We start from the raw sequence: 27900 nt of genomic DNA on the forward strand, positions 1-27900 counted from the left end.
TACTCTTCATTCACTAAGCAAACAGAAGGCATTGAAAATATTAGAAGACTCCATTGGAATGTACAACTATCATTCTTTGAAACTCATAATGTGCTGTTTTAAACCATGACTTTTTAGGCAGCACATTCTTTTTCTTCTACTTTTCTCACATACACTGAAGAGACTTTTTCCTTAACTTTCTCATACTTTGATTTTCTCAGTGTTTTTAAAGCTATGGTTTCTAAAGGTATGTGCAAGGCTTCTTCAAAGAAAAGAAGCAAACGAAAAAAACCAAAAAAAGCAACTCTAAATAAATATTTTTGTGCATAAAAGAAAGCAAAAGTGGAGTAGGCAAAAATACTAAGAAGGTCAGCTGGATGCTACTACAGGTTCATTTTATTGAATCATAGAATCATCAAGGTTGGAAAAAGTTCTCCAGGATCATCAAGTTGAACCTTTTGACTGAACACCACATTGTCAAATAAACCATAGCACTAAATGCCATATCCAGTCATTTCTTGAATACATCCAGGGATGGTGACTCCCCTACCTCCCTGGGAAGCCCATTCCAATGCCTAAATTCTCTTTCAGTGAATAAATTCTTCCTGATGTTCAACCTAAACCTCCCCTGGCACAGCTTGAGGCCATTTCCTCTAGTCCTAGCACTGGTTGCCTGGGAGAAGAGACCAACCCCCACCTGGCTCCAACCTCCTTTCAGGCAGTGGTAGAGAGTGAGAAGGTCTCCCCAGAGCTTCCTTTTCTCCACGCTAAACAACCCCAGCTCTCTCGGCTGCTCCTCATAGGACTCAGTCTCTGGACATGTCATCAGCCTTGCTGCCCTCTTCTGGACATGCTCCACTATTTCTGATACAGGCCAGAATGTCAGTGGCCTTCTGGGCCACCTGGGCACACGCTGGCTCATGTTCAGCTGGCTGAGGACCAGCACCCCCAGGTCCTTTTCTGCTGGGCAGCTTTCCAGCCACTCTGCCCCAAGCCTGTAGCACTGCAGGGGTCGTTGTGACCCAAGTGCAGGACATGGCACTTGGCTTTGTTGAATCTCAGACAGCTGGCCACAGACCATCGGTCCAGGCTGTTTAGATCCCTCAATCAACACTCCAGCCCAATATGGTGTTGTCTGCAAAGCACTCGATCCTCTCATCCAGATCATCAGTTAAGATGTTAAACAGGACTGGCCTCAGTACTGAGCTCTGGGGACACCACTTGTGACCAGCTGCCAGCTGGTTTTAACTTCAGTCACTACCACTTCCTGGCCCAGCCATCCAGCCACTTTTTAACCCAGTGAAGAGTGCACCTTCAAAGCCATGGGCTGCCAGCTTCTCCATGGGAGGAGACAGTGTCAAAAGCTTTACTGAAGTCCAGGTAGACTATATGCACAATAGGTAGACTATATGCCTTTCCCTTGTCTACTAGGTGAGTCAGCTGGTTACTAAAGGAGATCAGCGTAATGTCTGGCCAGCCACAAAATTTCACAAAGCTAAGGCAAACAAGGCACTGCTCCATAACTAACACAATGAGGTCAGTCAGTGTGAAACAAGATAATATCTTATTTAACCATAGCCATGCAGTTCTGAGACAGGTAGACCAGGAATCAACCTCAGAGTGACCATCACAAAGCTAGGACTGCTGCTTCAAAGACAGTAGATTACTTTCACAGGTGAAAAACAGAAGCAAGAGAGAATAAGAGAAAGAAAAAGGTAATGACATTTGAGTGTATCTTAAAAGCAGAATTAAGGAACAAACCTACTGGATGACTTCCAAGTACAAAAATATCTGAAAGTCAAATGGAGAGCAAGCATCTAAAATATCGGAAGAGAAGTCCATGAATCTCCCACAGTTAAAAGGAATTCCTGAATGAGTATTTTGAATAGCTGTAATAAGATGAATAACTACCATTCAAGCTAGTAGAGTCCATATGCTTCATCTTACAAAGGAAGCTTACCCTTGCCCATCTTAGATGATGTTGGAAAAGAAAGAGAATATGAGAATATGAGAAACTGCTGTGGAAAAGAGATGTCCAAGATGGTATAATATGGAATTATTCCACGTCTACTACAGTGAAATAAAAATGAAATATGAACATGGTTCTGAAAATCATACGTGCACGGAACAGGGAACAGAGATGCAAAATAAATTCTCATCTGAGCCTCATAACAAGAATAGGTAAAGGAAAAACAAACAAACAAGCAAAACCCAGCAAACACTGTTCCACAAAATAAACCAACCAAAAAAAACCCAAAAAAAACCCAAAAAAAACCCAAAGCCCAAAAAAACCCCCCAACAAACAAACCCAACAACCAACCAACCAACAAAAAAACCCTACAAAAAACCCCCAAAAAACTGCCACAAAAAACACCCCACAGATCATAATAATGGGTTTATATCACTTTCCTGTGAAACTTTGCATGAGATAAGACCAAGGAAAAATCATTTATAAGCTGCCAAAAAAGTAAATAAATTCAAACTTCAACAGAAAAACCTACATCTCCTTCAAAATAGTTTGTTTGAAGTAATCCATGTGATGAAATTAAATATGTTGAATTCTTGAATCTCTATTAGAGTGCCTCTACAAGTTTACAGCCAGGAAGAAATGCAAAGCAACTCATAATTAACCTCTGGATCCATTTCATTTTATGCTTGTTCAGAGAGTGTAGGAAAAAAAAAAAAAGTTAAGTTTCAGTTATCTTTGTGAAGAAATGTATTCTTACCAGATATGCAAGATTTAAAACTAGTTTCTATTTCTCAGGCATCAAAGAAGGCTTATGATAGATGTAGTTGTTTGTTACAGAGCTCAATCTTCTCCCTGACAGGCAGTGCTATGACCAGGAAATCACACCAAATTTGGTTATAGGTGTTTTAATAGGGGTTTTATAACAAGTCATTTTTGGCTGGCAGAATGAGTTAGCTTGTGTTTCCCACCAATATTCATTACCAGATTGCAGCAAACAGAACAAAGTAACAGTGTTATCCCAAGAGGATGCTGAAAAATGCATGGCATAACCACTGCACTTTTATGTATATTGTTGTGCTCTCTGTGTGAGCCTTTTAACAAGGTAAAGAAGAATTCCAACAAAAGACATTTTAAGTCAGATACTGTAAAGAAAATTTGAACTTTGATTTTCCTATGTTTACATTTAGGCTTTGTTTTGATGCATGTACATGGTAAAACATGCAATTTGTTTAAAAATATGAAAATGGATGAATTACAAGTACAGTGATTAATGCTATGTGTCATTAACAACTGGATTTGGATTATACCAGAGACCTTTTAATCTTAATAAATTTGCATAGGGTTTTCTCAAAGAATTTTCCCTAAATTTTACTGTTCAGAATTTGTTCTTAAATGCTTAGAATTTGTCTTATTACTAGATAAATCATGTTGCTAAATAAATATCTTTATGGCAACTAGAACAAATTATGTAAGAAAACCAAAAATACTACTCTGTAATATACTATATTCCAAGAGACAGTACAATCAAAAATGAAAAACTTCAGTTTGATGTAAAGTAATAGTCAAACTACAGTACATACACATCACTATGATCATTTGGGCTCTGCAACCCAAAGATAAGCATCACAGAGGCCCTAGCAATTCTTACGACCCGCAAGTTTGTTATCATTATGCAAACCAATCTTTTTTATTTAAATGGCGTTAGTAGCAGAGACGTGAAGACATCTTTGCTCTTTTAAATTCTGTGAAAAGGTTCTAATATCAAGCATTTTTACCTCTTGTCTTCATAACTATTTTTACACCTTATATATTTAAAACAGGATCCATTACATGAGTGTCACAAAACAGCACTCTCTTTAGTCTACCTTGTTGAACAGAACTTTGGTGTAGAAACTGGTGTTGGACATGTGACATAAATTTTGCCAACCTTTTTCTGTTATAAAACAAGGGCTAACAGAGATCCCACTGAGGAACTGTCAAAAACTAAGCATGTGAACTGCAACATCAATTTTTAGTCTTAACCTCTCAATAATTTTCTTCTCTTTTGCCACCTTTCTCAGAAGAAGTGCTCGATATTGGGAAGAATGTAAACATATGCATTTAAGAAAATACTTATTTCTGCCAGCTTATTTTTTTTTAAATTATCGTTTCTACCCAGATATGGGGGGGGGGGGGGGGTTGTTTTGGTTTGGGGATTTTTTTGGGGGGTGGGGGTGTTGTGATATTTTTTTTCTCTGTTGTAAACATGCTGTGAATCCTTGATGCAATCACCATTGTATTGAAGAACTGAGCCAGCTCTTCTCTGCTTTGTGACAATAAGGGTATAACTATACAGAAACAAGGTGCACATATTTTGTACTGATATTGTATGCATATTGTTTCATGAGGTCCCAAAAGCCCTTTCTTTTGGATTCAAAGTTGTTGCTTTTCTTCAGCTAAACAGTTACAGGTAATGCTGTGCAACCCTTTGCCTGTGGGGAATTCTAAACAGCTATACAACCATTCAAGCCATTCTAGTTAAGCTTTTATGAAGATTTTTTTTTTCCAGTTAAAATACTGTGAAGTGGAATTTGACAGGGTCTTTTTTTCCCTTTTTTTTTAAAAAGGCCACAAGTTAAAACAGTTTAATAATTAAGTTCTAAGATGTATATATGAATAATTGTTTTATTTGAATTTATTTGGAAAATATAATTCAAGATCAAGGTGATTACAATGTAACAGATATGGCTACTCAGTGCTCTCCAGCCTAAGCCCGTCTCTCCCATGCTCTGTGAATTTCACTAATGAATTTATGCTTTAAACTTTAGTTTAGTTTATTTTTCAAAGTTAAAGCCTTAGCACAACCAGTTTAATCAACCATCATTTTAGAATAATGTCAGTGGGAAATAATTTTTCTGATATTAAAAATGACTTTTTCCCAGATAATTCTTGGAAGTGACTCTGCTCTTTGTTATTATGAAGATTGACCCTTTAAACCAGAAAAGGAATTGACCTTTAACTCTCCTGTAAAAGATATTTTGGTCTTTTTTTTTTCCTTTTTTTCTGTGTCCATGAAGAGGCATTCCTACAGTCCATGTACTAAACCTATTCATATAACCATTTCTACAGCTTTTAAATATTAACAACTATAATTACCTTTGAGTACTCAGTGTATTACTGGCTATAGAGACTTGATGACATCCCACCAGTCTTAACGCTAATCCTGCTACTCCTCTAATCCAGGGGAATTTGTTAGCCTCAGCAGTGTTGTTTGCAAAGGGTGGGAGAACACAGCAGGGGCTCAGGAGGCATCCATGAATTCTAGCTGAGCCTCTGTCAATTAAAGTGCTTTCAGCCTCTATTGTACAGACAACAGAAATACAAAAATTGTGTCTTATTGTTGAGGGAGAGCAAGGCAATGTAACTGTTTAACAGACAGTTTAAATTGCATAATAATACACAACTACCTCAACAAACCTTTCATTCTCTCTATACAAGAAATTAAAGATAAAAGAAAAATTGATACACTATTGTCCCTGAAACACAGACTACATATACCATTAGCCAGGACTACTGATGGACATGGAGAAAATATTCCCAACAATATGAAAAATTAGGACTAGGCTTGGACTTTTACCAAAACCATTATTGTAATGTAATGTAAATGTATTTTTGTGAGAAACGAGTTATAAATTATTTTAAAAGTATAAGGGTTTAACAAATACATGTCACTCATTGAGATGACGTTCCTACTTTTTGTGAGAGAAAATCATATGCTTTTCCAATATATCTATGATTATCATGCTGCTATTATAAAAAAGTGTTAAGAGAAAGAGGACTAAAGTATTTACTGTTAGACTGAATAGTCATCTTAGATATGCTCTGAGCCATAGGAATGCAAGTACTTGTACTGCCAATAGGACTGCTGTACTTGTATTTAACATATATAATAAGTTGATATGGAATAAAAATAGTTGCTACAGTACTGGAGAATTCCAAAACCATAATTCAATTCCAGCTAACAGGGCAGATTTGTCTTTTCTCTTTTTGCCAAGCATTTTTCCTTATGAGCTTTAGTTACCTGGTGTGCAGCAGATGGGCTGTTTTTATTAGTTGGTAGAGAACAGCATTTTAAGCATGAAGTGTTAATAAGCTTGCTGTTAGAGCAAACAGTGTCACATCCCTTTAACATCTCTTTCTCTCTAATTTTTATCCAAAAGGTTTTATCGTCTGAATTACACACAATTGTTGTCTGAATTATATGCAATTTTTCTGGTTTTACATTTTTATTGTTAAGGAAACTTTCCTGTCTGACCATCCAGGAGCCACACTCTGGCAGTCACACTCCCACCACCAGAGACTTTCACGGCAGGGACTGAAGTCCGTTCACAGCAGGTGGCTCCAGTTTGTCTCCCTGAATGCCCCACTCTCACAACAGGTTTCCTTGCTGGTTCAACCCCCAGTTTCCCACAGCAGAGTCTCTGACCTGGATCCTTAAAATAAATTAATCAAGGTGCAACAACAGAAGAACAGCTCGAGCTGGTGACTCTAAGAAGGGACCCTGAGAAAAGGAAACCCCAGGGCTTTTATACCCTCACTGTCCAAGATCTGGGCTCTTCCAGCAGAGTCCTCAGCTCTTGCCATGTCTCTGAGTGTCCAGTCCCTTGGCTGGGCCAGAGGTCCCAAGCCCTTTATTTGCAAAGTTTATTTGCCCAGTTTTCAGGCTCTGCCACCAGAGCTCAACCTGCAGCTCAAGCTCCATCTGCTCACCTTGCTACTGGCACTGAATGGATTCCTCAATATTTACCACGTTGATTTCTTTACCAAGAGAGGCTTTCTCTCTGTTACTCTCTACCCTCTGTTACTTCCAGCTTAAATGTATTGTTCAGAAAGCTTCTGAGTGCCTCTCTCATATAGAGTCAGCAGGAGGCAGCAAAAACTCGGAAAGAGAACAGAATTGCAAGGCTGGAGGCAATTTCTGCCAACAAAATGAGTGTCAGAGAGTCTACTGAAGAGTTTGCATTAATGAAAGAAGCTGTAAGAACAAGAAGCAAAGAAGGCAAGAGAGAGATTACTGTGTTCTCTTACACCAACACATACTGAAACAAGCTAAGTGATTGTTTACTAGGGAGAATGGTGGGGGTTTGGACCTTTTAGAAATATTTGTATAGATGTAAAAGTCATAGCCATATGAAAGCTCTTACATGTAAGTGAGGAAATAATTCAAACACTAGACTTCTGACTGTAGTAAACTATCGTGCGCTGACACAGTTAAAACTTTTTTATTTTACTTTTGTTAAACTCTAACTAAAATTATCCAAGAAAATGAGCAGTCTTTCTTTTATTCCTTATATTCTCTATATATGCTTCATCGGTTCTCTTAAAAGGTGAATTTTGAGTTCCCATGTTGACAAATGTCTGTGACACTCATCCTGAATATTTCACTCATTGCTAATGTTTCAGAAGATCATCAGTGAGGTTGTATATTACTTCTCTAAAGACTGAAGTAGTCATGTCTAAATATATATTTTAGGGAAGGGACTTCAGTGGATGGCAAAACAGGAACAAAGAACAGGTAAATATTATAGACAGTATTATAGGCAGGGCTGATGTTTTCAATTGTTTTAAATTTACTCAGAAATGTCTTTATTTTTTCGTACACTTGTACGTAACTTTCAAACAGAGGCAGTTGGGGCTTAATTTTTCTTTTTCAGGCATCTGCCTTGGATTTATTTATTCTTATTTTAATAATACTAAATTGAAACTATTGTTTATTCATCTCATTTGCTTTTGAGAGAACCACAAGGAAAATCCAGTTCTCCACACTAAAAAAAAATCACCTTTTCTATGGGAATGTATTAGCACCACCTTCAAAACTTGTATTTGTTGCAAAAGTGACTTTTGTGCCAAGGATGTGAATATTGCTCTTCCATCATATACTAAAAATGGCTGAATGGGAGGCCTTCGGGAAACAGTAATTCAAGGTGATTGAAATAAACATGTTTAAGCAATACATCCCAAATACATGCCAAATTTAACAAAACCTAAGACTTTGAAGTGTGCCATGCCTGCAGTACTCTCCACTTCTAGAGACCAATGAGTATCCAGTCTTAGGTGTTGAACTGAGAGCTAATCTTTCCTTGCACAATCATCTACTCTTCTTCTTCCAGGCCTCCCTGAGGAGAAACCCAGCCTGATACAAATGCAGAGGGAACAAGAGCTGGATTTAAATGGCAACAGTCAGACAGTTTGAAAGTAATGACAGAATTTCAAAAGAAAGGAAAAACAAAGTGTGAAACAGAAAGACAGTGAGATAGCTAGAAAAAGCCTGAACACTGTGTAAGAGCTGTTTAATGACAGTCACAACTCTGATGTGTTATCAACATTGTTTTGGTCCCAAATATGAAACACAGCATTATATGGGCTGCTCTAAACAAAACTAAGATGCAGTACATACAGTAAGACAAGAAACTATGGCAGAATAAGAAGTGAAAGACTGAAAAACAGAAAAAAAAAAATGTATAGCAAACCTGACTGAAATTGAGGGCATGTTATGTTTTCTGCAACAAGAGTGGGGTGGGATTCAAGCTCTGCCTCTCCAAAATGTCTCATCATCTGTCAAACCAAGCCCATCTTACATGTTAGTACTTCTGCTTGAGGACTACACCAGAAATTACTATCATTTATTGTATTTTAAGTGCTTTTGAACTTTCATATCCTAAAATATTAATTTGATTTTTAGTATATTTTATAGATACAACAGAGTAATATAGAAGCAGCTGGCACTGCTTCATGCTGTATTTTTAATCTCAACATAAGTGCTTTTCATTTTAGCCTCTGATGTTCTGCACTGCAGATACATTTGCAGACTACTGAAAACCAGGTCTGGTAGAATTGAGAAAGGAATGTGACTTCTCAGTATGAATCAGGTTTACCATATGACTTCAAAAACATGAAAGAAAAGCTGATGTGGCAATAAAAAGTTGCTTCTTGAATAAAATAATATATGCCACATAAAATGCCGGCTTAGAGAAACTCTGTTTTTCTCTTGTTAATTTGTTAATTCACTGACTTTATAGCTCCACTAGCAGAGGCATTGAGCATCAGAGTTCAGTTCAAAAGCATTAAACTAGGGAAGATATGCATACTTTTTTGACACATCTCATTTGCTTATGTGGGAGAACTTCTTTCATGTTAGAAGCCTGAAGCAGAAAAGGAAGTGAAGACAGAAATTAAACATGCTTGTATTAGCAGAAACAATGTGGACTTTAAGACAAACTTATTTCCTGATAGATTAAAACATTTCAGAATGAAAAAATTTTGATTGCCATCATGTATATTAAAACTTACATTACTTTAATATATGAAAAATTGATCTTGTGATTCTTACCAGAGTTCAGATGGCTTGTATGGTAGAAGAACATATATGAGCCAGAGCACCACACTTACAATCCCTTCTTTTTCAAGTATGTCAACATAAAACAGAAAACTTAGCCAGGTAGTTTTGGGTTTTTCAGGATTTTTCTTTCCATTTATTTTTTATAAAGTAGCTGAGTAACCTTATTGTTTGTTTGTTTGTTTAAGAACAAACAACTTGTTCTATCAATTTCAGTGGGGGGGCATACCATGTTGAATAATCCCCTCCCCCTAGCAACTTGTCCTTTCCTGCCAAAATCAAAATAAGTATTTATTTCCATTTTAGTTCCTTCTTTTCGTGTTTGTTCCCAATCCAAAAATATTTCACGCTCCTAAATGCACATTATTGAGGAAATTAATATATAGTGTTGTATAAATTTTTTACTTCCCTTTTTCCAAGTGAAGAAGGAGTAGTGGACACAAACTGAGCTGAAGCTGATAAATTAGTTGCCATCTAACAAAACTTCCCTGTTCTGAGCATATTTGACACTGGCACTATGCAGTTCTGCTCAAAAGAGCTGCAGGAATAGATATATTCCAGCGTGACAGGCTAACAACAGACAGTGAGATACTGTGCCAACACAGTTGAAATTATTTTCCTAAGTGTTTCATAATGTACAGAACGAATTCTGAAAAAGGAAAATAGTCCAAGACCTTCGATCAAATTCTGAAGATATTCTCCCACAATGAGGATTTAGAAAATCAGCATCTCAATACATACATAAGTGCAATATGATATTGCCTCTGTGGAAAGTGGAAATCTCCTTGCAGCAGGTGGGAAGTCTCTGACTGTTCCAAAGGACTTGACAGTAAGGGTGTCTATATTCTGCAGCATACCTTCACTGCATAACCAGTATCACACTGCTTTCTTTAATTAAAGCTGTATTCATACTTTTATGTTCTAGAAATCTGAATTCACCCACCCACAAATTCTGAATGCCTTCATAATTTACATATATCATTTGACTCTATCAAGACTTCCTTTTTCAACCTATTTACTGCCCACATCCATATTTTTAACAGAGCTGTATGTAGAACTTCAGCCAAGGAAGATATATGAAAGTATTAAAGTTTATATTTAAATTTTTCATGAATATTTAGTTTATACAGAATTGTAATTGCTAAAAGCAAGTTGCTTATTTTTAAGCCTTTGACTTTGAAAATAACAGAATTGAATGTCAATGTAGCCTACACTATGAACATTCACTTTGAATAATCAGTAATGTTTTTTAATTGTATATGAAAATTAGTTAATGGCGGTTTCAGGTTCCTAGCTGGATAACAATTCATTTTAACCATCCATAATTCAATCAGATTAGACCTTGTTTTACATATTTTAATAGAAGTTTTCTTCTGGTTATTTTAAAAATTATATATGCAAATTATGTATTAAATAATTGATGAAGCACCTTGTTGTGCTTGTAGCTATAAGTGATGCTTTTTTTCACAAATATATTTAGGCAGTAGTTCTTTTCACAGCAAGATTTTTGCATAGTATTTTAAAAGATATTTAAACTCCTACCATGATGAGGGTTTATTTAGAAACACCAAGTATAATTTAGCAACCTGATTTATGAAGCAATTTATACAATATAGTGAAATAGCATTGTAGAAGAATTTCGTTGCATAGGGATACTAATCTTCTCTGAAGATCCAAAACTCTGTAACTCTTGGGCAACTGTATTATTACAGTCTATGATAGGACAAAGTATATCAGGGTAATTAGCCTTCCTGTTTTATTAATGCTTTATAAAACTGTTAGAGGTTAATGCTGCAGTTATTTTTTCCTACTGCCCAATTTCATCCCATAATACTCGGTAACAAGGGGAAATAGAGTCATTAATCTTTTATGAGACATGTGGTAAATGGTGTAATGGAATATTATGTATTATGCATTATTTAAAATTATATATATGTATGTATGTAGGTATACATAGACATATATAACAAGGAAATTTTAATATTAAATATTCCAGGATCTATGTAACCTGTTGTATAACAGTACCAGTGTTTTAAATGTTACTTCCCTCTCTTTTCTTTATTTTTAACTGAACAATTAACATATGCTCAGTATTTCTGTTAAAAGACTTTTTGAAATAAAGCTGGATATTGGCAGACAGACTGGGCACACAAAATCTTAGATACTTAAGCCTTGTGTTTCCTAACCTTGTAAGTACTACACTAGTAAGTTATGAACAATCCTTTCTCTCATTTGAAGATATGCACAATATAAATAGAAATTTGAAAAATGCTGTCCTTTTCAAGCTGTGATATTTGAACAAATGAAAAATAGTCTTCGTGATTGAAAAGGCTGGAGAGCCCATGATACTGTGTAGGCACTTAAGAAGTTTCTTCTTGAGCACTTAAAAATGAGAATCATTTCAGTGCCTGTAAATTAATGTAACACAGTAACTTCCCTTGACAACACTGAGATCTTTGGAGAGAACTCCAATAGAAACTAGTGGGAGAGGCAGCTCCATATTGATCTTAGCACACAACAGTCTTCCTCCGACGAATCTCAATCTCAAATGTTTATATTTTAAAGGCCTTAATTTTCCTCATGAAAGAAGGGATATATCTGCCACTAAATACAGAAAATGCTGAAGAGATGCTCACTAAAGGTCAGAAAAGAGCTACAGATTAAGCCTGTCAGTTTTCACCCTTTGTTGCAATGCTTTATGAAGAGCCTGCGAAACACCAGTCTTTGAAAAGCAGTAGTATTTGTAACTGGAAATCCTAATTTCCACAATTAGGAATTTCTCTTTTTAAAGAACATAAAACAGATAACACTATAAAATGAAATGTTAGTGAGTTTTCCTTAAAAAAATTAGTAAAGTATGTCTCTTGATATGCTGGCATTCTTCTCATCTCTTTGCATTTTTTTTTGGAATCTACAGCAAACTGATCACCTGCATGTCAGAACAGGGCAAGCAACACCCCAAAGTCTTGTTCAAAACACTTGCAAACACTACTGAGTGCCCCAGAATAAGCCCGAAAGATGCCAACATTTTCCCATCTGCTTTACTTGTTTTATCTGGCAGTGAGACCAATTAAAAAGAGAGATTTATGTTACATTTATTTCTCGTGCTTCTTGAAAGGGAACAGGCCTTTGGAATTCTGCAGGACAAATCTACTTCCCAGCAGATTTTTTTTTTTTAATTTCTAGGATCTCTCTATCTTAGAGTTTCTATTTTTCTTCTATCCCTATATTCTTTTTATATAGCTTCACATAATATTTAAAATATTCACAGGAAAAAAACAGACTGCATATTGAGAGCACTTATGCATACAATGTCCAAACCTAGGATCTTTTGATAACAACCACCTGTAATTATTTGGGTAGTTTGTTTTGTGTCATGTTTATTGGTGATCAGTCCCATCACCCTTACAATGTTTCTTAAATAAATGAAAGCACGAGATGCTATATTTGATTTATGTAAACTAATGTAGATTAGACCATAACTTTAGAGAGTGGGATAGATTTGATGCTGTATAGTTGTTTTGTTTTTTTTTTAATTTGAAACTGACAACTATCAGAACAATGAATATTTAAGAGTATTTCTTTATCTTGATTTGATTCTGACACAGCACATAATAAATAGCATGTAAAAATCCAAATTCAGTAAGAAATGCTTTTCCACATGTGAAAACTCAATACAATACAAGCACACACACAAAAAAAAAAAATTGGAAGTTTTTCGATTACATGTGTATTTTGAAAATAATAATATGGAATTCTTACATAGGTTTTCAGTAATCCTAAAATAATTTCAGAAAAAGATGCTAAAAATTATTAAATAATAAAATATTCTTGGGAAAAAATGTATAAGGTAATTTAAATATTAAATACAATAATCAGAAATTGGTATTTATATCATAACAAGCTATAAATTTCATTGCAAAAATGTAGTAACTAGCAGTAATTTTTCCTTTTATATCTGGAAATTGAGATGACCTTCAGCAGTTGTCTTATCTGTTTGTTAAGTTGATTGCATATTGGTTTGCAACTAATTTCTAAGTATTGATCTCTCAAAATATAAAAGTGCTTAAATAAATTGGTTGTTTGCTAAGGTATAAGAAAAAAAGTCAGAAAATTGTGCTATTAAATGCAACTATTTAGTCCAATATTGTCCTACTTAGGAAAATACTCTTTTATTAACTGAAGAACAAAGTTTTACTAGTCATCATGTTGCTTCTGTCAAAGTACACTTACCAGTAGTCAGATGTCAAGAAGATGACATTGTCAGTTTATTTAAAATGTGAGGAATGTATTGGTAAGCAACAAATTTTCATCCTAAAATTTTTAACTCTACATTTTTAACTTTACATTGCAATGTCCTAAGCCATTTTTCTCAGAGTTACCCAACAACAAGATAAATAATGACTGCTGTCATTCTTTCTCTCTTACACAGAATTAGCAATGTAATCCCATTTTGGTATTAATCACTATCGTTTCAACAGCATGTGCCATTAATTCAACTTAATGTGCTGCAACTAATCAATACTTAGACTGTAAACTCATTTGTTCTTTGGCTCTACACCACAAAAATAATTGTTGTAAAGTAGCTTTTTTTATCATCTTCAGGGTGAAGAACTGTTTAGGTAAACTCTGTAACTCAAATTTCAGAGGATGCATTAATCTTACACTAAAATCATGATTTTCAAAGAATTTAACATGTTTCTCTACTATTCTAAAATACATTTTCAAATAATACTACAGAAGCCTGAAATTGATTTTATGAAGTATAAGAGGTTTTTACTTAGTGAATACTTACAGAATTCACACTTTGTAAAAACACAGTAGTTCACACATGCCATTTTGCAAAGTGAGGTTAGGTCACTCAATATGCAGTAATTACTACAAAATGTTAACATGGTTCAATACTAATTCCATATTTTTAAAAGAACCACTCTGACTTCATCTGTTAATCTTTGTTACTGTTTCAGACTGTGGACTTTCCCTGCAGTTTGCTGTGTCATGTGGCGAGCCACTCTGCATGCTGCATTCTGACATGAGCAAACTCAGGAAATCAGCTCTCCCAGGCACTTCATTCTCATTGCTGCTTTCCCCTCCTAGCATTACTGCAGATTTACTAGCTAGCATTACTAGCATTACTGGCAGATTTGCACAAACCACATAAACTGTATAATCATTTCCATTTTTCACCTGATATGATGTCTCTCACCTCACTGAACTTCCTTGGCATTCACTGTGAGCTTGGTGCATTCCTGTGCTCTGTCCTCCCGCTGGTGAGGAGGTGTGGAAGTGTGAGGCTGCCCTGTCACTGCAACATGAGGGTGGTGGCATTAGGGGTTTCTGGGGCAGTCTGCTCTCCTAACCTTCCTCTGCTCCTGGGCTGCAGAGGGCACAAAGATCTGCAGAGCTGACGAGTAGCGGGTCTGCAGTTAAGGCCCCGCCTTCCCAATATTCTGTGAACTGGTGTCCTGAAGACCTGTACTCACTTGTTATCCTTTGCATGTAGCATGACTAGCAGTAACTGCTTTGTATGTAGACTTGAAGAGATAAAATACAAGGTCTTCTACTTGACTAGAAAATGAGACCTTTATAAGGACCATGTCTGCCCAACTATGGTCTGTCCTTGCAGCTCACTTCATTAGGGCTCTCCTTCTCTTGGATGTACAGGATTCCCTTGTAAAATCTCTCTGCTGTAGAGGCAATGGTCAAGATGTTCAGAGATGATAATCACCCTCTGATGGATTTGCTGGACAGAAATATTCCCATGAAAACACTCATATAAGAGACAGCAATCAAAACTTTATTTTTATTTAATCAGTCATGATGCAAACTATAGTCATAGCAGTTTTAGAAAAGGCCAAAGCTATTAGGGACACAGAGTCCGCAGGTTTTCATGTTAGAATGAGAGTGACTGTTGACAGCAAGATGGATCAAGTAACTTCCTTTGGGAACATAACATATTTATCAGAATGATAACAAAAGTGATAGGCTAAACTTGCAACTAATCAGATGGACAGCAACAGGTGTAATTGGATTTGTCTTCCCTAAGCAGCTTCATAAAATACAACTTTGTCCTTGCTCCTCTCAGAGATCAGCTTCAGATGACCAAGGGGAAATACACTGGGATTTGGCCAGTGTTTGTGGTAGCTCAAGCACTTAGAGATATGAAAACTGCCTGTCCCATGTGCTTTTTCCCAGTTTACTCTTTCACACCTTTGCCAAGTGCAAGGTATGGATGAACCAGCACCATATTTTACTTCCATTATCTTTCCCATCCTTTTCCCATTTCCTTGCATAAATTAATCACAATTCAGCTGCATCTGGCTCACTCCTAAAGGGTACTACCTAGTAGGAGTATCTGGCAAAAAAACTAACTTGTTATGTTTCCTTTAGGTGTACCAAAGGAAAAAAAAATCAAAACAAAAACAGATAAACAAACCCACCAAAAAAAACCACCAAAAAAACCACAAACAAATTAAAAAAAACCCCAAACAAACAAAAAAACCCCCCAACCCCATGAAAACATACAAACAAGCAAAAAAATCCCCCCAAAACCAACCAAAAACCCTACCAAAAAAACCACAAAAAACCCAAACCAAAACAAACAAAAAAACCCCAGCAAACCCCTCTTGTTTCCCTGGGGATTGACACAATATATAAAGAATTTTTTTTTTTTTTTAATTGAGGCACCTATATCCAAAAGCCATGCTTTGCTACCTAACTCTTTATAAGATGGCAGATCTGAAAGAAATCATCCAGGAATGCAGGCAGGTCCGGGAGGAGGAGAGTGAGCTGTGTCTGTACATGACTGAAATACTGAAATACTCTTCTGCATTCCACAAGGAATTATCAATAATGTTATTATCATTGGTAACACTGGTAACATTTTCTACCTAATCCTAACAGATTTATGGCACTGTGAAATGCTTTCTGCAGCTGCTTGCAGGTTCTGCTTGTGAGGAAGAGCTGTGGGAAAGCTGCAGGTCCTGAGATGCACAAGGTATGCTCTCACAGCATTTGCCATGGTGATATTTGCATTCCATCTATCCCCCATAAACCACAAAGCCAAAACTAAGCTTTCTGCTTTATAGAGAGAGAATATTAAAAAGACCTAACATACAAAAATGGCACGAGGTGTTAGTATTTAACGTATCTTTTTTTAAAAATTGCTAATTGGCATCAAATGATAATATCCACTCTGATTACTTCTCTGAAGCCAAATCCCCAATTACCTTTTCTGTCTACATAAACAGGGGCAAAAAAAATGGTTAAATACTTAAGGCTTACATCAGAAAGAGCATCAAAATACATTTGAATCCAACTTTTTGTATTTTAATCTTACAATTTTTAAAAGCTTTATATATGTAAAAGTAATGGTAATAATAATATTGCAGTTAGATTTATGTTGGACAGAAGTAACACATGAGAATAAAGTTTTACAAGTCAAAACACAAAGATAAAAAAGACAATTTTCATTTGAGGTAAACAACAGACTGCCTTATAATAATTTCTTCCATAGCTTGTCTTCCACTTTCTGTAATTACATGAGGTGTTTGACAGCATGTGCTCTGAGAGCGTTAGCAGAGATCACACAGGTCCCAAAAGTAACTTATAAATAATGAAATAATCGCCCATTCAGATACAAACACCAAAGAGATGGATCAAATTTTTCTGCTACACCTTGCATAAAAAGTTCCCTTTGAGTGCCACACCATCAATGTGCAATACTTAAAGCAGAAAATTGTCATGCCTCTTTTGTTTCAGTGAGCCTCCCAAAAACTCACTTTGCATTAAACAATGCATGACAGAAACACAGAGACAAAACCATATCCCCTAGACATCAGCTTTCAAGACTCTCACTCTCTCTGCACTTGCAGAATAGCACACAATGAGGCAAACACAGCATAGGTTTCACTTCATTGAGTTCAGTGTTATTACATGAGGAATTAATTTATCTGAATACATCTTAGTCATTACATTAACACTTTTAATGAGTTCTGTGTGAATGCTGGCCTAACCTCTGGCTTTTTTTTTTTTTCCTGGGCTAAAGGGACTCTCAGCTTTCAAAATTCAAAAATATCCTCTTTTTCTTGATTCAAGACTGGCCTAATTAATGGAAAAAGAGCTCTCAGGATATTAGTCAGATTGCCAGTTCAGAGAAAGTGATGCTCAAAAAACTAACAACCTCATAGTCCCACAGATAGCATTTTGATTTTAGCTTTACCCTTTACCCATGGAAGAAGGTGTAAAGGGACCAAACAGATGTCATTCCAGAGTGCACTATGCATGCAATGAGAGGAAGGTGATCTCCATCTTCTTGAGAAGCTGGGAATTACAGCAGTTCTTAACCCACACTGTGCAAGACTGGAGAGAGGCAATCACCAGACATAGTGTGGCAAGGCGAGGGCAGAATTTAGCTGTGATATTGAGTGAGGGGAGTTTACAAAGTGTGAATTTAGATACAGAAAATTCTCAGATACCTTCACTGTGCCCAGTACTGAATTGATGAAGTCTACATGGCACCGTTCTGCCTGGATTTCCTAACTTGCCATGTGTCCCTGAATTCTAAATAACCCAATATACAAAAATGCTGCAATAAATAAAATGCAGGGGGTTTCTATATACCGTATTTTTGAGATTTTAAACCACCATATTCTGCTTTCTACACTCAATAGAATATTATCAGTGGAGTTCTAATTCAGTGACAACTGAAAGAGTAATAACCATTTTATGACCATAGCATCCCAAAATCCCTCTCTTTGATTTGTGTATTTATAAGGATTCCAGAATATATATGCAGTCACTAAAAAGAAGGGTATAAACAAACAACTTACAGACAGAATTTTTGTGGTTGCTGTCTTTGCTGGGCAACATCTTGACTCCTCTTGATTTCAGTTCAATTGCTTTTTTTACTGAGAAGACAAGCAAGCAAAGAGAAGATAATTCAACATTAAACCTCATTAAAAGGGCATATAGCAGCAAAATCATGCATTACAATAATACAAAGCTATATAGGAAACCTAAAGAAGGTTGAAATAACTGCAGCTTCTGTGATAATCCAAATACATTTTTATTTTTTATTTATTTTTACAAAAATACAACCATTTATCATGTTTCAGAAGATGTCCTTTTTAAACAGACATTATCAGGATTGGCAATATTTTGAATTCAAGTTTCTTTACGTTCAAAGAAAAGAACAGCCTGTCTTAATTACAGGTATGGATTTCCTGTGCTTGCCATTCCATATAAGAAAATCTTAAACATTTAAAACATTTTTTTCTTACATAAAATGTACATAACATTATCTACACATATTCAAGGACTACAAGCTTTAAATGTGATATTCACATCTGCTTTTATTTGATTCACTTTTCATCAGGAGGCATTCTTTTAGTTACATTTCCTAAGGAGACTAACACAGTGTGTTACATTATTTGGCTCACCTAAACCCTTTTGAATCCACAGGGCAATTTCAACTGAATTAGAAAGAAGAAAGAGAGTAAGGGCTCTCAAAGGGGCAAAGTTTTGTGAGAAAGAACAGATGCATCAGAGGTTTAATATCTTTTTTCTCTGTTTAGTCAGCTGAATGGCTGATAACATCCCAGCCTATCTCTATTAAGTAGTTAGGGCACCATAGGTGGGATCAGGAGCCAAGTAGGAAGAAACATGAGAAGACAGTAGTGCAGCTATACCTTAAGGAAGACACAGAGTAGGATTTTTATTGTAATGGTAAGACAAAAGTGTAGAAATGTAGGATACCTTCACAGGATATTAATTAGTTCTGTGGGAACAAATTGAGCAATGGAAAGTAAAATCAGACGTAGAAAATAATTGTGGAACAAGCCTGAACAATTCAAAACTATTGTGTCAAAAAACAATAGCAATTGCAAAACAGCTGATGCCTGACTCTGTATCAGAATGCTAATGACAACATCATGATGCATGTCAGTTACCAAAAATTACAAAAACCTGTAATCGTTCCCTGATTCATATTAAATACTTTTTTCCTAGACCTTGCAGGGGTTAAGAATATCAAAATGCACTTATTTATCCAGGATACAAACAGAAACAAGAATTCAACTCAAGCTAATTCAACTCAACTAATTACTGCCATTTCTTATATGGCAGTAATTAGTACCTCACAGCATATAAATTCATTCTACAGAATGTCAGTTATACTTTTGTCATTACATGGTATAAAATTTATAATTACTACAATATACACTGATCTGTATGCAAAGATTTCTAAGTGAAGTGGTAGAAACAGCAAGTTAAGAGGTCTTTAAATATTGCATCAAGAATCATGATTCCATTGTATTTATATCTAAATTGGACTTCTAATGCTTTTGCAACCTCAGAGCGAAGGCTTTTCTTGACTATTGAAATTGAGCAAGTACTGCAGAAAGTACTTTTTGTGCTATGTGCAAGTGCAGTCATTCATGCCTAAACCTGGAAAACAGGTGTTCAAATGATGAAAGATGATTGAAACACAATTGTAGCTGAATAGTATGAAATGGTTATGATAGCAGTGTGCTGTTTTCTTCTCAGGAAGGAACTGTACATTATATAGAGACATCAATGCAGACAGTAAGATTAATATCCCCAAGGACTTTTGGAAGGGCAAACTTCATGGATATGGTTTTCTTTGGATTAGTTTCTAGACTTAGGTATGAAAATCTCTATCAAGTGCCACCTTATGTTCAGTTTTTAGGCTGTGTAACAAGTCTGTTAAAAATAATCCACATTTAATGGGAAATGAACAATACAATTCTTGCAGTGAATATTTGGGATACTGTCTGGATTGTGGTCCCTCCACCAGTAGGAATTTATCAATTTATCAATATCTGTGTCATGTAAAACATGTGAGAAATTCTTTGAAGATTTTGCTTACAATATTCTTTGAGATATTGCTTACATGGATGAGTAGTAAAAACACTGAATTATTATGCAGTGAACAGAAAAAAGAACTATATTCTCTTTCTTCTCTTTGTCCTGTGACACTGCTTTAGAGTAAAAATGACAATCATCACTCAAATTCCTTGTGACATTTCACTCTTAAGGGCATTTGTTACACATATTTGAAGCACACTTCTTGCGAATGAGGAAAAATTATACTCACCAGCTTTATTTGAAATAGAGACCACAAATTGAGACAAGAGGCTTTGACTTGATATATGAAAAGCTTTTTGACTGTTATGCATTGAAACAGGTCCTGCAGTTTCTATCCTTGGATTTTTTTCATATGACAAGAAAAAGGCATTCCATATCTAACTGAAAAAACATTAGGTAGGGGACTCATAATACTTAAGATCAGTCATCTAAATGTATGTTTTATGAAGAAAAATAGCTAACTCAAGAGGGTGATTCATCCCCTGCTAAGATAGAGACAACGAATCCTCCTCTGTAGATGCCTTTTCCTCTCCATAAAACATAACAGAATTACATAATACTTGCTGAAGATCGGTCTTTACATTTTAGACAGTAAACATTAGGTGGAATGTGCACTTATGCCTGGAAAACTTTAACAGCCAAATGTACGTTTGGCTCCAAATATGGAGGCATATGGATCTAAGAGGTTAAGTAGGATAGTTTGATATATAAAATGCAAACTTTTGCCTCTTTTATACTTGAGTGTGTAAGTTTTCGCATGTGTCCTGTATCATGTTTTTCTTGTAGTTTTAAAAGGTATTAAGCAAGCATAATCTTTAAAATAAAAGCTGTTCAACATCTGAAAAAGAAAAAGAGACTACTGCACACTGTGGTTCAAGTGAACCAGTTCAGCCCCTCCTGTAAATAAAAGATATACTCTAAATTGCACATTTTATAACAATTTAAATTGCATTTGAATACCTTTTCTGAGACACTTCTCTTTTACTTCCTCATTGCTCCCTCATTAAAATGGTTTTCCTGATTTCAAAGATGATTTTCCATTTAACATTACAAGAAGAGGAACGGGTTTACATTAATAATGCCAGAATTGAATAGCCCTTTCCACCTTTTAAGTGACTAAAATCTGCATAGTCTAAAATCTGCATAGCTTTCTATTTCTATTCTCTTCATTTAAACATTCAGTTAAGCTTACTGAATTCACTGGCTTCACCTTTTCTGTTAATCATAACTTCAAGAGTCTTTTGGAGATGAGTAACTTATTCAGGGAGGAGGGCAGAGAGCTGAGTGCTGTAAGTCCAAGACAATCTTATCAGCCTACTGGAAAGCACCAGTGGTATTCCTTAAACTTTTGCTACAGCTGAAAAAAACTCAGCCGTGAAAGAAATATATGCCTGGTCTTATTTGAATGGATCATAAAACTTTCAAGTTGTAAAGCTTCATTCAAATCTACTCTGGTTTCCATGCAGCTCTTAGTTTCTAACATATTTGAGCATGTGTGAAGAAAATGCATTTTACCCTAAACTTGGATGGCATGTTTTTCCCCAATTACCCAAATACATGAGTATCTTGTCGGTTTTTCTTCCGGCATGAAATAACCTCCAAGACTTCAAATACTGGCTACCACTCAAAGCTAAAATATTCTGACATCATCTACTGGTATTTCCTCAAGCTGCTCTGCTACTGCTCTGCTGAGTTCAGTTCTTGGCTGCCTTTCACTGCAGATTTATCCTAAGAATGGATATTTGAAGGTGAAGAGAAACAGCATATTGCCCAGTATCTGGTGATCACAAGAAGCACCTTTCCTGTCCAGCCTGAAGCTCTGTGTCACTATGAGGAATATATATATATATACATATATATTTAAACAGTTCTCTGGTTTTGTTACAGTACAGAAAAAACCCCCAATATTTTCAGTATTTTTTATGTATGATAAATATCTATTACAAAGACTTATACTTTGCTTTAAATATTTTTCAGAGTTCAGTAAAAAACAGTGATGTGTTTGCAAGAACATTCATGGGATTATTCTTGAAGAAAATTAGCAAATTTATCTCAGTACAGTGCTGAATTCAGCAATTTCCTTTTGCTTTCACTTCACTGTCCTGATTTTCTTCAATTGAGTAATCCTATTGTGAAACAAAGTATTTTCTTAATTCAGATTGAAGAGTCCACTCCAGTGGTCTGTTTGCTTTGCCCTGGTGCCTAATCTTTTCATGTTCTCCTCCAAAGACACAATTATGAGAATACTACCTTTTTTTGGCTTTGGAATAAATAATCTACAGTTTCACACTTCGCAGCACCAGTGTTCTCTCCATATTATAATTATGGATCAAACATTTCTTTCTTATTACTCAAAGTCATGTGGGACCATAAACAAATTGTTACCTCTTTCTAGGTTTTCTTCTGCTTCACTATGGCCTGTTGTACCATGAATTCTTTCTAAAAGTTTAGTATTTATGAGAGTAAGAAAAAAGCAGTCAATCTTACTATTGTCTTCAGTTTATGAAGGGAATTCTATAATAATTTTGTAAATAAAACAATATCCCGCACTCAATAACCTGGAAGGATCATTACAACCTTTTCCTCTCAGCGACCCACTTGACTTTTTGCAGAAACATCACAGTTTTCCGTAGGATCTCTAGTTTAAACCAACTCACTGGAATAGTCCATCCCTTTTCAGTTTCTCTGTTCCCTGCCTGAAGAGTATTCTGTCTAATACACTCCCCCAGTGTTTCTCAAACTAACAGCTTTCAAAATCTTCCCTACTAATCGGTATTATAACTCCAGAGAGCTTCACAGCAGGCACAAATGTTTCTACTATATGGCTACCTGTAAAAGCTGTAGGTTCATGATCAGTTGGCTTCCTTGTTCCATCAATTCAGCAAAGTACTGCCTGTCACTATCAGACCTTCCACCTGCTCCCTGTGCTGGAAATCTCTGCATGCAGTACTAGTGAATAAGTGGCACCAAGACAAATTGGTGTCACAATGGATTTTTACACAAATCTTTCTCATTCTGTGTGTATAAGCTGACACAGGATCTGCAAGTTTAAAAAGGAGCACAGCCATTTGTTTACCATTAACCTTCTCTATGTCTCCTAGCTGGCCCCTTGCCCTGATGGACTGCCTTAGCTACTTTGTGCTTTCAATGTATGATATATCATAATAAAACCAGTCCAGCAGGCATCAAGTCTTCAATGACTGCAGATACCCTCCACGGTTCTGGAAAATTGTATCAACACAATTTGCTCTGTGAATATACAACATTACAGAACACACTGGGCAGTAGTTTGTAGGAATTGTCTCCAAAAATAAATCATAAAATGAGATCCACTCAGTTCCTTGTTTGAATGCCACTTCAACTATAGTCTTTTGAATAATTCTGGGGAGGATAACACCATGCCAAACAATGGCTGAAGTCTGAACTGCTGTTACTAAATTGGTATCTTTTTAGTGTTGATATCATGAGGCAGCTATGTCTGAGCCTTTTTAGCAACATTTCACTAGACACTTAAGAAAGAAGTATTACCTGTGGCAGTACTGGACTACATATTTAACAGTGGTTGTGTTAGCCACAGAAAGGAATGGTCAAGAAAGATGGTGGATTATCTCCTTGTTGATGTTTTCATATTAAGACTGGTTTACTCTCTTAATAATAAAATTCAAGAAGACAGAAATTATTGTCTCAGTACCATTTAAAGGAAAACTATACTCAGCATCTCTTAAGAGCTAGAAAATAACAGGGTTTTCTGACTTTTTGATTTTATCAATTGCTTTTATTTAATTTCTTTTTGAAATTTACTATAAGTAAGAATTATAAATTAAACCCCTGACTAAAAGTACCATGCATCAAGGAAATACTGCAAATTCTTTTCACTTATTTAAAACATCATTTCTAGGATTTTAAGGAATATGTAGAAAGAACGGACATGCATTTATAGGCAGACTTAGTGAATTATGAAAATTCATTGAAAGAACTAGCAATTGCAAGTTGATTTACATTATTTCACTTATGGTTTTCCATTTGTATACATTTATTTCAGCAGCCTCTCTTATATTCATTGTTTGACTTCAGGATTATCTGTTTGTTAAATCCTGAATTACTGAATGTAGTCAAACACAACAGATTGATAACTTCTGTTATATAATTATTAAAATACCTAATACCTCCTTGAACCTCTAAAAACTTGCCAAAAGTAGAATAGTTTATTTGAAACACTCTGCAACAGAGACCTGAGTTACTGTGAAAGTAAACACACCCATTAATCACATTTTGCTTTGGAAATGTTCTTATTCTGTTCTATTTCCAGGAATTTTGAAAACAAATATTTAACTTAAGAAGATTAATTTTAGCTGTATAGATAAAGGTATTGTGCGGTTCTTTCCTCTTCAAAAGAAAACCAAAAATATTAAAACAACCTTCTATTGTTCAGAAATAAGCAAAAGCTAAACAAGCATACTGTACGTGCTGTAAACAAGAAAAAATGCAGGGGATTCTTTATCACACCTTTTAAGTCATTCTGTGTACATTGATAAGCTCTGTTTCTGGGAAGTGCTAGGTTTTCATCTCCTAGTAAGCCTGTTAATGATACCTCACTTCTGGGGAATTTACACATTTATGAAGCACTGGCAAATGACAAACCACATACTCTGCAACTCCCACTGAATATGCAAAGAATCTTTGTGTATCAGCAGAGGTGTGGGTAAAGGAATTAAAAAAAAAAAAGAAGTTCATAACTAAATGACTGTAACGTCTTTTCCCCCATGGCAATGCCACCAAGGAACAAGGCAGAACAAGAACTGAATCCAGTTATATCTGATGTGAGTGTTCATTTCCATGAGACCAATGTTGCTGGTATGACAGACATGAAGAAGACAAGGCAGAGCATATCACTGCAATGAAAATTTTTCTGGTGGTTTTCAGGGCCATTAAAAACCATGCCTCCTTCTGACTACAAACTCTGAAAGTATGAAAAAAAATTCCACAGGAAAACACAGAGAATCTGGGACAGAAATATTTTTATTGACGAAATCACATCAAAATCCAAAAAATGAAATGAAAATGACACATGGTGTGTGGAGAGAAAAAAACAACAAACATCAAAACAAACCCTTCGCTCTATACCTAATTAATTTTTTAAATTTTAAAATTTTCTTTAAACTCCTACTCTACTCTGGTAGAAGATGGGACAATAAATATGATTCAAAGGGAAATCCAAACACCAATCATTTGGATACACCTTTTACACTACAATTTTTTATTTATAAATTCAGCTCACCAAGCATTTAAAAAATATATTTATTTAATGCATTAAGATGTGCAATTCTAGTAGTGCTATTTTTTTTTTATGTCAGTAAGCTGGTTTTCTTGACCATGCTAATAATGGGGCACTAAATATTGCCAAAAATACAAGATAGAAAGATCTGAAAAAATTGCTGAACAAATTAATTATGCAAATATTTAAATCCAATTGGTAGTTCCAATATTTTAATGAAATAAATTATAATAATTCTGTTTGCCTAATCAAAGAGCAAACAAAGAAAAGAAAATTAAATTGACTGCTTGTTAGTATTAGTTTTGGCTGACTGGAAAAGACCAAGTTACAGCAATAATATAGCTATGATAAGATGATAATAAACATGATATTAATTTGATATGAGGTCAAAAGAGTAATTAAAGTATCTGTATGCTAACTATATAAAAAGTCTGATAATCTGAATTCTTACTAGGAAAAGAAAAAAAGTTTCTTATTCCATTGTTGCTCAAAGAGGTGCGTTGTGCTGCCTCCCGTACTGACTTGCTATTGAAAAGCCAGTGATGTTGCTAGATATGTTATGTCAATGTGGTGATTTAACACCAGATGGAAATTAAACTCCAAATAAACCACTCCCCTTCACCTTAACCTTTCCAGTAAGAGGGGAACAAAGACAGACACTATGGGTTGAGATAACGAAAAGGAAAAGAACAATGGAATAAGGAACATGCAGTAACAGCAACAATAGCAATAATAAAAGTATACAAAAATAGAAGGTATTTTACACACTACAGGAGTTCACCACATTGACTTAGTTCCATGGCTGCTGGGACAAAGATAGGATGGTGGATGCTCCCCATAGGTCACATCCATGCAGCCCCTGGGACAAAGACAAGATGGTGGCCACTTCCTTTGGCTGGTTCTCCCTGTCCCTGAGCCCAAAACAATGGAAAACAATGGTGGACAAACCCCTGAAAGTCAGATTGTCTGTGCCATGCCACGCTGCCAGTTCAGAAGCTGGACTTGACCCCGCATGGCTGCTTCCGGCACTGGCACTGCACCAGTTTCTGCTGGGGTTTTGACTCTGCAACACAGGGGTCCTGCTTTTGTCAGCACCATGTCTTGGGGACACAGTGGCTTTACCATGTCTCCAAGGCATGTCCCAGAGGACCAGGAAGGGGATGAGTGGCAGCAGCAGAGGACAATCCCGACAGAGCTGATCCCAACAATCAACAGTCTCCCCAGTGGAGAGGCAAAATGAAGTGCTTCTGGGGTGTGCTCACCTTTTCTCGCCCCCAAAACTACCCCCCCAGCAATGATGTGGCTGGTCTAGAACAGCAACCTGGCCCTGCCCACATGGGTCTAAGGCCTGCCTCCTCTGCATCCAGGACAGTGAGGCAATAAAAAGCTCACCTCTGCACAAACAGAGGAGCACAACTACATGATGGTGGATGGGTGACACAAATGCCACTTCACCCTGGCTCCCCTGGGACCACCCCAGGTCCATTGCCACAAGTGCAGAAGAAATGCAGAGGGTCCTGGGCAAGTGGGGGAACCTCCATGCCAATAGAGACCCAACCTCCATCCCGGCCTCCCCAGGGCTGTCCCTGGTGAGACCCAGCCCCAAGGGCTGGGGCACAGCTCACTCTAGGAGCTCTCCAGTCACTTCAGAGACTGAAGAGGGGCCCTGCTCAGGGACACAGAACTCATTGTGGAGGAAAAGAGAAGAGCATTTTGGGTTTGCACAAGGCTAATTATGGAGTATTTAGGGGAGGAACCAACATCAGGGAAAGGGATGGATTAAAGTGGCTTGGGAAGGAACAGGTGTGAAAAAATACAGGAATAAAGTAATGGCAAGGAACAGTTGCATGTAAGCTGGGGCTGGTCATTGTGGTTGTATGACCATGCCCTGTGTAGTAGCTCTATCTGCAGTGACTTTCAGGATTGAGGAACTCCAGTCCTTCATCGTCTAATTCCCAGTGAAACCACAAGAGGTGTGTGAGATCAGAACAAATAGATTTAAATAGATTCATATTAAAAATATAAAAATGTCCAAAAAATATTTGTGTATTGGGTTTTAGTGGCAGCTTTTTTGAGGGGGGTAGGGGTGCTACAGGGGTGGTTTCTGTGAGAAGCTGCCAGAAGCTTCCCTCATGTTTGACAGAACCAGTGCCAGATGGTTCCAAGACTGACCTGCCAGTGGCTAAGGCTGAGCCCATCAGCGATGGGATAACATATTTAAGAGGGAAAAAAAGTCACTGTGAAGCATCAACAGCAACCAGAGAAAGGAGTGAGAATATGTGGGGGTTGAGCCTGTTTTACACCATGGCAGTAACTGGCGAGTGATCTTTTGCTGTCCTTATCGCAATACATTTTCTCTTACCTGGTGAGGTGCAGGAGTGAATGATTGATATGGTGGGCACCTGGCATCCAGCC

The 27900-nt window shown here is 36.4% G+C and overlaps 1 protein-coding gene across 2 annotated transcripts in view; it reads right to left on the reverse strand.

The window, feature by feature from the left end:
* Window positions 1–27900, reverse strand: part of CSMD1 (CUB and Sushi multiple domains 1) — a 1103023-nt gene that overhangs the window by 363090 nt on the left and 712033 nt on the right. For both annotated transcript variants that reach the window (XM_042017326.1, XM_042017325.1), the window contains exon 7: window positions 18155–18232. In XM_042017326.1, the coding sequence (XP_041873260.1) occupies window positions 18155–18232 (78 nt within the window). The remainder of the gene's footprint in view (window positions 1–18154; window positions 18233–27900) is intronic.

Source organism: Corvus kubaryi, unplaced genomic scaffold (assembly GCF_017639235.1).
Source record: "Corvus kubaryi isolate FWS band 111438036 unplaced genomic scaffold, C.kubaryi_AGA036_p1.0 split3-73, whole genome shotgun sequence".
NCBI lineage: Eukaryota > Metazoa > Chordata > Aves > Passeriformes > Corvidae > Corvus > Corvus kubaryi.